The sequence below is a fragment of the Chenopodium album genome, chromosome 3 (genome assembly GCF_948465745.1).
Source record: "Chenopodium album chromosome 3, dcCheAlbu1.1, whole genome shotgun sequence".
Lineage (NCBI taxonomy): Eukaryota > Viridiplantae > Streptophyta > Magnoliopsida > Caryophyllales > Amaranthaceae > Chenopodium > Chenopodium album.
This window is the reverse complement of record NC_137836.1, coordinates 48,890,879-48,902,685: the sequence shown is the minus strand read 5'-3', so window position 1 is coordinate 48,902,685 and position 11,807 is coordinate 48,890,879. Positions and strand designations below refer to the sequence as shown.

The following is an 11,807-nucleotide window of genomic DNA, read 5'->3' as shown; positions in this document are numbered from 1 at the left end:
TTATTATTACTTTTTAGATCAATTTTCAATTTAATATCAATCTAAATATTTGTATATTTGTTCAATCATATATAATATGACAAAAGTAAAATTTTGTCAATATTCCCTTTTGCAATTACTTATGTTGGTAATTTTTTTTGTAATCATTTTATCTACAAGTGTTGTTTATTCTCAAAATGATTTAGATGAAGATAATAGTCAAGCTAAAAATCCAGCAGCTCTTCAAGTTGTTGCGCAGATGTTATATAATCAACTAGCCAATATCACTCATGTCTTTGAACCAGATATCAAAAGACATTTGGGCTTCTGTATAAAGGACGTGTATGTGAATAAAAAATCTTTTATTTTAATTTTATTTTTTTAATTAAGTTACTTGAAGGCTTTGAGATGAATTATTTTTTTCCATTTCAGGCAAGCTGATTGGAAATCAGCTTTTAATTTTTCAAATGATCTTGGATTTTTAACATCTTGCATGCAGAAAATTAAAGGTGAAACATCCAACATCATTATTTTTCTTTACATGCTTTTTATATTATTATAACGAGTAGGAGTTATATCTATACAAAAAATGATTTGACACATACATAAAATAAAAACCAAACTAAATAATGATGATGCAATATGATGGTCACATTCTTGAATCATTATTTCATTAGCAATATGGTATGACACATTAAACTAATCTATAAGGGGGTTCTTGATAATCAAGTCGTTTTAGTCAAGTGAAATATATGTTCTATACTTCCCCAACATCTTATAATTAGTTCCTATTTTTACTTTCATGGTCAAACTTAAATAATGTGTGCAAAAATTGTGTAAAAAAATCATAGTCAGGTGAGTTATTGTTAGATTGGTCTCACTATAAGGTTTTATGATATAGTTTATTTATAACTTTTGTTAATATGTATTTTAAGACATTGATGGTTAAAGGCAAGTCTTACAAAAATGTGCTAAATGAATTAGATACTATATTTTAGGAATGTTGAAGCATTGGTTAATCTCTATTAATTCTTCTTATGATATGGGATTAAAAATAAACCAAGACAAATGCATTCCCACTATAATTCACTTTGTTTTGTGGCTCTTTTGCATGTAATTATCCTCTTTAATCTTGTTAAATGGTTTAACTTATGAAATCCCTTATTATGTTTATTAAAAATTTCTCTTAATATATGTATATAGATGTTCCAAAACGAGTATGTACTGCGGCAGAAGTTAAGATTTACATGATCAGTTTAATTGGTGGAGCCCAAATGAGTTCAAGTTATGTAAAGCCAAATAATAATTGCAACTTAAGCTCATGGATTGATGGATGTGAGCCGGGGTGGGCATGTAGTGTTGGTAAAGATCGTAAAGTTGATATTAAAAACACACAAATCATTCCAGATAGGACCGAAGATTGTCAACCTTGTTGTGCTGGCTTTTTTTGCCCCAAGGGTGTCACTTGTATGATACGTAAGTAAATTCATATAGTAAAGACATATATATACATATCCATATGTGTGTGTATATATATATATAAATACACACACACATACATATATATAGTTGTGTTGATCCATTATTATCATTTTTTCTTCTACATAAATTATAATATGGTGTTGAACCATTAATTATCAATTTTACAAATTTATATCAAATGTATCGCCTAAAATTTGTTAAGCTTCTCATAATATATTAGAAGTGCTATCCAAGAAAAAGAGGAAAGTATAAAAGCAGGTCATTAGATTGTGAGATAGTATTGAATAAAGTGGATCAAGCAAATAGGGCAAGAGATGATAGAAATAATCATCTTTTTACTAAATATGAAATAAAGTGATATATGGAAAACCTTCTAGGAAAGAAGAGATTAGTAATATTAAAGCAATTTAGAATTCCAATGATTACACCATTGAATACTATCTTTGAATATTCCAATTTCAGTTTTGGGTCATACTTTTTATCTATAAAATAGCCTTATTATAACAATATAATTTTATAATATTTGATGACTAACTTTCTTATTCAATATATTTGTCACCCTAATTATATTACTTTTCTGTTCACTTTTTATGTAGCTTGTCCACTAGGTGCTTATTGTCCATTTGCTACACTCAATAAAACTACAGGCAGATGTGATCCGTAAGTCATAGATTAATATCAAGTTTTGTGTTACATCTCTAAGCTATTGATTTTGTATTAGATTTTATCTTAGACATTGTTTTACAGATATACATACCAAATACCACCAGGAAAACCTAATCATACATGTGGTGGAGCTGATGTATGGTCTGATGTCATTAGTAGTGATGAAATATTTTGCGCCCCGGGATCATATTGTCCATCTACAGTTGAAGAACTTCCATGTAGTGTCGGGTATGGTATATAATTCAAAAACTTTATCATAATTTCAATTTCAACTCGTTTCATTAATGCAATGTATATTAGGATATTAACTTATTTATAATTGTAATAAGCTCTTACTAGTGTAAAATAAGTTTTTCATTCCTATTATTTATTGATATCTTTATGAGTTAACTATATGAATTTCTGAATTTTCAGGCATTATTGTAGAAAGGGTTCAACTCAAGAAAAACGTAAGTTTTAAACTGTTTAAATATTAAACAATTTACAGGTGCATCTGTACTATGCTTTAGTTATGGAACATTTCATAAACACTCTGATCGATTTCGCAGGTTCTTATGACTCTTATTGCTTTAATCACTTCTCTTTAAAATTTTAAATCTATCCATCTTCTATTTTTGTTTTTCAATAACCAATGGACTTCAATTGATGCAAAAATTGTTTTGGCATTTTATATTCATAATTTTTCCATGTAGCTTAAGTTAAAGGTTTGAATTTTAATTATTACGATTAAGAGAACATGAACTTGTTGTAAAGTCTCATTATTCATAACTTTTCATGACAGCATGCTTCAAATTGGCTAGTTGTAACGATAAAGTTGCTAATCAAAATATACATGCTTACGGCATATTACTCATTGTAAGTGTTCGATATCCATGTTATCATTTTGTAATAGAAATATTACTATTATACTCCATGTGAAAATATTCTTATGTAAACATTGAATTGATATTATTTTAATATGAAGATTGACAGATAAATATTTAGTATGCTTTATAATAACATTGCATGGAAAATATGATATAAAACAAAATTATGTTAATTTGTGCAAAAACCTTAGTTATTATATAGAAATTTAGTTACTCTACTTTAACTTAAATCAAAACAAAAATTTAATTACTAATATATATAATTTAATTTCCTTAGTAATGTCGATAAATAATTGATAATATAAAGTTATATATTGAGATAAATCCAACACTTTAATTAAAAAAAGGTCAAGAGTATCACCTAATTAATAAACGGTCAAGAGTATCACGTGCTCGCTCTATCTCTATATTACTTCACTTTTTATAACTACGCTTAAGAAGAAAATGAGAAAGAGAAATTTGAGCTCTTTTTGTAATATAAAAGAGATTGTGCTAAAGAAAGAGTGTGAAGAGTTGAGTCTAACAAATGGTGCAAGAAAGGGAAACCCACATTTATCTAATAAGTAAACTAAGCAAAATTGAAAGAATTTTGAAGAAATCTGTATATAAAAGTGGGAAGAATTTGAAAGAGCATAAGAAGTACATGATAGTACAAGGGTGAAAAAGTGAAGCTGGATGGAAGACTTAATTAATCATTACTGCATATATACATCATGATTGTATCTTTATTAATTATTATGTTTTTTTAACATAGTATATGCATATTCGCTAACATACCAACTTTTATTTTTTAGGCTATATTAAGTACCAGTCTACTTCTTGTATATAATTGTTCGGACCAAGTACTTACTACTCGAGAAAGAAGGTTAGCTAGATCTAGAGAGCGTGCAATAAGAAGTGCAAAAGAAACTGCACAAGCTCGTGAAAGGTGGAAAGTAGCAAAGGAAAATGCTAGAAATCGTGCTATTGGGTTACAGCAACAATTATCGCGCACTTTTTCTAAGAAAAAATCTACAAGACAAGACCCATCAAAAGGGTTTCAACCAAAATCTACAAGTAATGATGTTACAAGTTCTTCAGATTCAAAATCAAACAATAAAGGAAATAGCAGCAAACTCACAAAAATGATGCAACAAATTGAGGATGATCCGGATAGTAGTGAGGGTTTTAATATGGAGATTGGGGATAAAAATATTAAAAAACAATTCAAAGCTAAGGAATTACACACACGAAGCCAAATTTTTAAATATGCATATGGGCAACTTGAAAAAGAGAAGGCCATGCAACAAGAAAACAAGAACCTTACATTTTCTGGAATTATTTCTATGGCTACTGATACCGAAATCCGAAAAAGGCCTTTATTAGAGGTTGCTTTTAAAGATTTAACCTTAACCTTAAAAGGAAAACACAAACATTTATTACGGTGCATTACTGGAAAACTAATGCCTGGCCGAGTTTCCGCAGTCATGGGTCCTTCTGGTGCTGGGAAGACTACTTTTCTTTCAGCTGTCACAGGAAAAGCTACAGGATGTAATGTAAGGGGACAAATTCTCATCAATGGGAAAAATGAATCAGTTCACTCTTACAAAAGGATAATTGGGTTTGTCCCACAGGATGACATTGTGCACGGGAACCTAACTGTAGAAGAAAATCTAAGATTCAGTGCTCGTTGTAGGTAAGCTAAGTGATGGTAAAAAAAAAATCTCTTTCTTTGACAATTCAAGCTAAAAATAGTATGCTATGGTGAATTGCACATAAATAACATACTAAAAAAGTTAGAAGTGTAATAAGCACACCATATTATTAAGGATCGATATATTACTAAAATATATTCTTTGTTAGCTAGTTTGCTTTATTAAGTTTCGAATCATTATGTGGCTTTAAATAAAACTATTAAAAATCTATTAAAAAAAAGTTATGTATGCACATTCATGGAAATTAATTTTTAAAATAAATATCACTTAAATTTGGTTTTTTCTTTTAAAAAAGTGAAACATTTATTGCTTCAACCTTATTATCTATTAACAATATGTTTGAGAATTTATAGAAGAGTGAAACTTTGAGTTAATTACATTACTAAATTGCTAAAAAATTATTATTATTATTATTATTATTATTATTATTATTATTATTATTATTATTATTATTATTATTATTATTATTATTATTATTATTATTATTATTATTATTATTATTATTATTATTATTATTATTATTATTATTATTATTATTATTATTATTTTTATTATTATTATTATTATTATTATTATTATTATTATTATAGGAAATTTTGTATTTAAAATAAAGTATATATGTTTTTATTTACTTTTCAATACAAAGCTATCACTTATTTTCTACATGTTTTGAGATAGGATTGTCAGAAATGTTAATTTAGTAATAAAAATATTTAATCTAAAAGCATGAACTTGTATAAAATAAAGCATATATAAAACTTACTATAATGCTTAATCGCTTTAGCTTAATTACTTTATTAGTCTTTGTAATATACAATGACTATTTAATATATTAAGAGTACATGTATATCTTCATATGCAGGTTACCTGGTGATCTTCCAAAGGCCGATAAGGTTCTGGTTGTAGAAAGAGTAATAGAAGCATTAGGGTTACAAGCAATACGTGATTCTTTAGTGGGAACAGTTGAGAAAAGAGGGATATCTGGAGGACAAAGAAAACGAGTAAACGTAGGATTAGAAATGGTCATGGAACCTTCATTATTAATTTTAGATGAGCCTACTTCTGGTTTAGATAGTTCTTCATCTCTTTTGCTTCTAAGAGCTCTTAGACGTGAAGCTCTTGAAGGAGTAAACATATGCACGGTCATCCACCAACCAAGGTAATTTAAAATTATTACCATTTCATTTATAAGGATTTATCATCATTATCTTGTGGTGTGTCTAAGAGCTTTTTTTTTTCATTTGATTTTAGTTATTAATATTAGTGAAAACTTACACAAAAGCAAATTAAAAGTTGTTAGACTACAAGTCAACATTAGCAAGGTCAGGAATATGTTCTTAATTTTTTTTTAAAAATGAGTAATTTAATAATATCTACTTTTTGTTATTTTGTTTTTTTATAACTACTACAACTATTTAATTACATATATTAAGGTCAAATTTATGCATTGATATGTGTATTTAGTTTAACAGTGCCAATTAGATTTTTTTTTTGACAATTACCACCTACAATTGTTGTTGTTTTAGCAATTACCACCTAATTTTTTTTTGAACTTTACCACCAACTATTTTTTAAAACATCAAAATTTCCCACCTATTTGGCTCTGAATTGAAGTGTGATGTCATACAGGGCTCACATCTCACCTTATTTCCCTCCTTTTCTTTCTTTCTCTCTTAATTTCTCATTCCCCCATATTGTAATCCTCTCAAAATTGGGGAAATATTTCAAATTAAATTACATATTCATGCTAATTATTTCACAAATTGAAGTTTTTTCCCAATTTTGGAAGGAGTACAATACATGGGAATGAGAAATCTGAGTGACAATGAAAGAAAGGGAGGGAAAAGGTAGTTAGTGGGCAACACATGATGTCACATTTGAGTTGAGAGCCAACTAGGTAGGAAGTTTTATTGTTTTAAAAAAATGGTTGGTGGTAGAATTAAAAAAAAAAAAAAAACTGTAGGTGGTAATTGCTAAAACAACAATAATTGTAGTTGGTAATTGTCAAATTTTCCTGCCAATTATTCAAAGATAGAGGGAGTAGTGTTTTTTTTTTTTTTTAATTATTTTTTTATAACAGGGAGTAGGTTTTAATGATTTCTCAAATGAGATAAACTAAAGTTTATTATTATTTTTTTGTTTTAATATCATAAATTTCTACTTATTAAAAGACATAAATTTTCTCATACTAGGGCGGCTAATGCAAGCATCATTGTTAGCTATGTCCATGAAGCTCTTTTGGTTGGCCTTCCAACTTTAGTTGTTGGTAGTATTAATGATGAAATGAGTACACAAATATTTTTAGGGTTTTAAATGTCCACACACTATTCTTAAGAGTTAAAAAAAGGCAATAAACATTAATAAGAGCAAATAAATAAATAAAAAATTTAGAGGCTATAATTATCCAAATGCTATTATAAGAGTTATCTCAAACACTATAAAAGGCGGGGATTCACATGAAGAAGAATATAATTATAAAAACAATGATGGAAAGTAGGATTAGATTGAATTGATAAGGTATTTTTCCTAGTGAAGTATTATAGACTTGTAAATTTCTTTATCACCAAGTAATTATTATAATCAAAATTTAATTTAAAGTTTTTTCTATATGGTAATATATATTTCATGTGTTATCCAGCTATGCATTGTTTAAAATGTTCGACGACTTCATCTTACTTGCAAAAGGAGGTCTAACAGTGTACCATGGCCCAACAAAGAAAGTTGAAGAATATTTTGCAGGTTTAGGGATCATTGTACCGGAACGTGTTACTCCTCCAGATCATTATATTGATATTTTAGAGGGAATAATTAAGTCAGGATCTAATGTTACACGTGAACAACTTCCTGTGAGATGGATGCTTCATAATGGTTATCCAGTACCTCAAGATATGTTGCATCTTTGTGACGAAATTTCTAGCATTTCTTCCCCTGATAACTCTCTAAAACCTCATGTTGATAAACGACATGATAAATCTTTTATTGGAGATCTTATACAAGAAATTAAGTGTGCACTTGTATTAAGACGAGAGCACCTTAAGCACAACTTCTTAAAAAAACAAGATTTGTCAAATCGCATAACCCCTGGGATAATGCGACAATATAGATATTTTCTAGGAAGGTATGTTATGTTTCTAATCCTTATTAAAAATATAAATCAAAATTATGAAGCTATAATTCCAATCATCATAAAATAAAGGTACCAAATAATAATACCATTTTGTTAAAAGTGATAATAAGTATGAATTATTTAATTTTATTATACTATTAATTTATTAGAACTTAAATTGAGGAACAATACTAATGGATTGATCATTTTTGTAAAAAAAATAAAAATAAATAAATAAAAGTATTTTAGCTAAAAAATTCTTAAGGTTGATTAAAGAAACTGCATTATTCCATCTTATATCATTGTAGTCTACCTAATCAAATTGATTCACTAGATGATTAATTTTATGATTTATTTTTAGGGTTGGAAAGCAAAGACTCCGTGAAGCTAAATTACAGGCCGTGGATTATTTAATTCTTTTACTTGCTGGAGCTTGTTTAGGAACTCTTGCTAAAGTGAGCGATGAAACATTTGGTGCAATTGGTTATAACTACACTGTGATTGCCGTATGTAAGTATTTTTTATGCCCTAAAACCCATATAAATTTACACCATTAACCTAGATAATATGGCTTTATGTATTTTAAATATATTATATTCTATAAGGATTTCTCATATATTAAATCTTTTACATGACTAAGCAATAACATACATGATTAGACTACTAATCAAATACATATCTTTGGATCAAGGAATTATTAATTCATTTTCACTAAATTTGCTATCCTACATATAGTATCTCTTAAGGTTTAAATATTACAACATGATGAACTAGAAAATGTGTAACTAATAATTTCTAAGGTAACATTTGTCACATTTTGAAGATAATGTTGGGGTTTTTGACAAAGTTTTATTTTAGAAGTTGAAAAAAGAAACATTATTAATTGAGTATTGTTGAAAATTGAGGAATGAAACAAATAACAGGAAAGAATATGAATTGAGTATTATTGGTAATTGAGAAACGAAAAGAAAAAAAAAAAAAGATGGGTTATTGAACATTAAATGAATGGTGGCATAATTTTTTTCACAAAATGAGGGCAATATATATAGCAAAATGAGGGCAATATATATAGTTTTGTTAAATTGTTGAGGCTCTTTAGGTACAAATAGTAAGATGACGAAAGAAATATTCTAATCATAGATATCATTTTGATTCACTTAAAAAGGAACATAAGAACAACTAAATGACACAGGGAATGTAGTTGTTACTAGGGGTGTGCAGAAATGGACCTGGACCGGAAAATCGACCGGGACCGGACCGGAATTGGACCGGACTGGCCCTGACCGGTTGATGATTCCGGTCCGGTCTTCGGTCCTCACAAATTAGGGATTCCGGGTTTCCGGTCCGGTCCGGGTAAAAACCGGAATATTCCGGTCTGGACCGGAATGGACCGGAATGTGTATTTTTGTAATTTTTTGGGTGAAAATTTTAAATTTTATGTTTAAATTTCTAAAAAATATAGGTACAAAACTTGTAATTTATAAATTCTAGGTGTAAAATAGGAAAACACGCAAACAAAAACAAGACGTTAAAAATATATATATATATATATATTAAGATACTAAAATGAAAAAAAAATAATGTAACCGGTCCATTCCGGTCCAAAACCGGACTGGACCGGAATAAACAGGTCTGGACCGGAACCCGGACCGGTTGATTACGGTCCGGTCCCGGTCCCCAAAAAAACTCGATTCCGGGTTCCGGTCTATTCCGGTCCCGGTCCGGTTTTGGACCGGTGCACAACCCTAGTTGTTACCAATTGACTCCACGTATACACTTTTTAATTAATCACAAAAATGTTTCTCATATTTGTGTATCTTGTTGGTTGGCAGCTCTATTATGCAAGATTTCAGCTTTGAGATCATTCACACTTGATAGATTACAGTATTGGAGAGAAAGTTCGTCTGGAATGAGTAGTTTGGCATATTTTCTCTCTAAAGATACAATTGACCAATTTAACACTCTTTTTAAGCCTTTGGTTTACCTCTCAGTGTTTTACTTTTCCAACAATCCAAGATCAAGCTTCTTAGCCAATTACATAGTCCTAGTTTGTCTTGTGTATTGTGTGACTGGGGTAGCTTACGGCTTGGCGATACTTCTCCAGCCAGGTCCTGCACAACTGGTATATTGTACAAATTAGCTACTTAAAAAACACATCATTTCTTAGTACTCCCTATAATTTTTTTCATTTGCTACATTCAATTTTAACACAATTATTAATGAGAAAAAAAAACCAAATAGAACAAACTTGCATAAAAATGTAGCAAATTAAAAAGATGGAGGGAATAGTTTTTACTTGTTATTTTTACTAATTTAAATATTTATTTTTGATGTGCATTACAGTGGTGTGTGCTTCTTCCAGTAGTATTATCACTCATTGCAAGCCAAGACAAAGAAAGCAAAATTATGTTTGAAGTAGGAAAATTTACCTACTCAAAATGGGCTTTAGAGGCATTTGTCATTGCAAATGCTGAAAAGTACGTTTTTCACGCTTAAGTATAACAAAAAAAAAAAAAAAAAAAATTGGTAGCTCATTAATTTTGTAGAGATTTAAATACATTTAATTAGGTGACAAAATTTGATTATGACATATGTTATATTGAAAATGACCATGTTTCATTCGATATATGTAGGTATGATGGAGTGTGGCTAATAACTCGTTGTGGATCTTTGATGCAAAGTGGATATAGCCTTAATCATTGGAATCGTTGTCTAATATTTCTTATTGTAAGCGGGGTTATTAGTCGGATAATAGCTTTTATCTTTATGATTGTAGTTCAAAAGAAATGAAATCATTAACAATTTTAATGTTAATTAGTGTACAAGCATTAATATATGAGTACCTTTAGTTATTCTTTTTTTTTTTAACAACGTTGAATTGTGAAGTAGTATCTAGTATATAAATGCTTTCTTGATTGTAAGAAATAATTTCTAGCATGTAATTGCTATTAATAAACTAAGTAACCTTTCAGAAACTCCAAAGCACTCTTTAAAGCTTAAGATATGTTCATGCAATTCAAACTGTTCTTTTAAAACTTCAAAATCACTTTTCTAAGACGTAAATTGGTTAGGGCCCAACACTAACTTTTACAGCCCAAAATCACCTTTTGAAACCATAACGTTTTTGAAAATGCAAAATGCTCACTGACCCTCTTCAAGCCTAGGAGGACAATTAATTGATGTTTTGACGGCTAAGGAAACTAAACCATGTGATCTTCCAAAAAGAAACCAAATTCTATTGATGAGCGTAGAACATGCGCCAAAAGCAAGGCATTGTGCTAGTCACTGAACTAAAGCTGTTGCCAATCATGTACCTCATCCTTTCTCGTTCCCTTTTTAAGCTCAGCTGAATAACTATTTAATGCCTTGAGGGTTAAGGAAATAAAATCATGTGGTGTCCCAATAGGAAATTAAGGTATCATGATGAGCGCAAAAAATAGCCCATTGTACCACTTGCCAAATTAAAAGATTTTGACTACCACGTTCCTCATCTCGTTTGCTTAGAAATTCTAGAGATTAACAAAATTTTTGCTTAAGCACATGACTCTTGCACCGGGTGCTAAAGTCTATATTCCTATGTGTGCCTATCTCGTTTGCTTTAGCATTTGAAAAATGTTTAAATTTATTTTAGGTTTGAAAGGCTATCAAAATCTTTTCTAGCCTTATTAGTGAGGTTTAGACAACTAATTTTACCCAAACGCTCTAATCCATGTCTCAAATACCATTGCTCACTCAAGTTAGCATAGTCCCGTTAAGATCCAAGGCTAAGCATTGCTCGCTCTAGTTAGCAAATCTTATGAAGTTTTAATCACAAACGTTCATAACAACCACTTTTTAAATTGGGGATGTCATATTTAGATTATTATCAATCTCAAGGGAATTCATTTTCTATTATCCTCTTGCTGATTATTACGTAAAAGTCCCATCATTTCCAAATAAATGTTAATTCCTTTGATGCATGCATTAGTTACAGCAAAAACTTAGTCCTTTGCTTAAAAAAAAAAGTACAACTGC

At 29.4% G+C, this 11,807-nt stretch overlaps 1 protein-coding gene across 1 annotated transcript; it reads left to right on the top strand.

Annotated features, from left to right (window-relative positions):
* The first annotated feature begins 238 nt into the window (after window positions 1–238).
* LOC145613857 (ABC transporter G family member 28-like) lies at window positions 239–10,587 on the top strand. The gene is made up of 15 exons (XM_081668901.1): window positions 239–321; window positions 412–488; window positions 691–693; window positions 1,183–1,455; window positions 2,058–2,121; window positions 2,209–2,355; window positions 2,542–2,576; window positions 2,909–2,982; window positions 3,788–4,668; window positions 5,550–5,846; window positions 7,326–7,805; window positions 8,155–8,303; window positions 9,626–9,915; window positions 10,137–10,270; window positions 10,427–10,587. The coding sequence occupies exons 1-15, from the start codon at window positions 239–241 to the stop codon at window positions 10,581–10,583; spliced, it is 3,144 nt and encodes a 1,047-aa protein (XP_081525027.1). The 3' UTR covers window positions 10,584–10,587.
* Window positions 10,588–11,807: the final 1,220 nt, after the last annotated feature.

Bases quoted from the DNA above. Each gene is read 5' to 3' on its own strand.
- LOC145613857 (XM_081668901.1), top strand. From the start codon at position 239: ATGTTATATAATCAACTAGCCAATATCACTCATGTCTTTGAACCAGAT. The intron at 2,356-2,541 runs GTATGGTATATA...CTGAATTTTCAG, and splicing joins GAACTTCCATGTAGTGTCGG to GCATTATTGTAGAAAGGGTT. The intron at 10,271-10,426 runs GTACGTTTTTCA...CGATATATGTAG, and splicing joins GTCATTGCAAATGCTGAAAA to GTATGATGGAGTGTGGCTAA.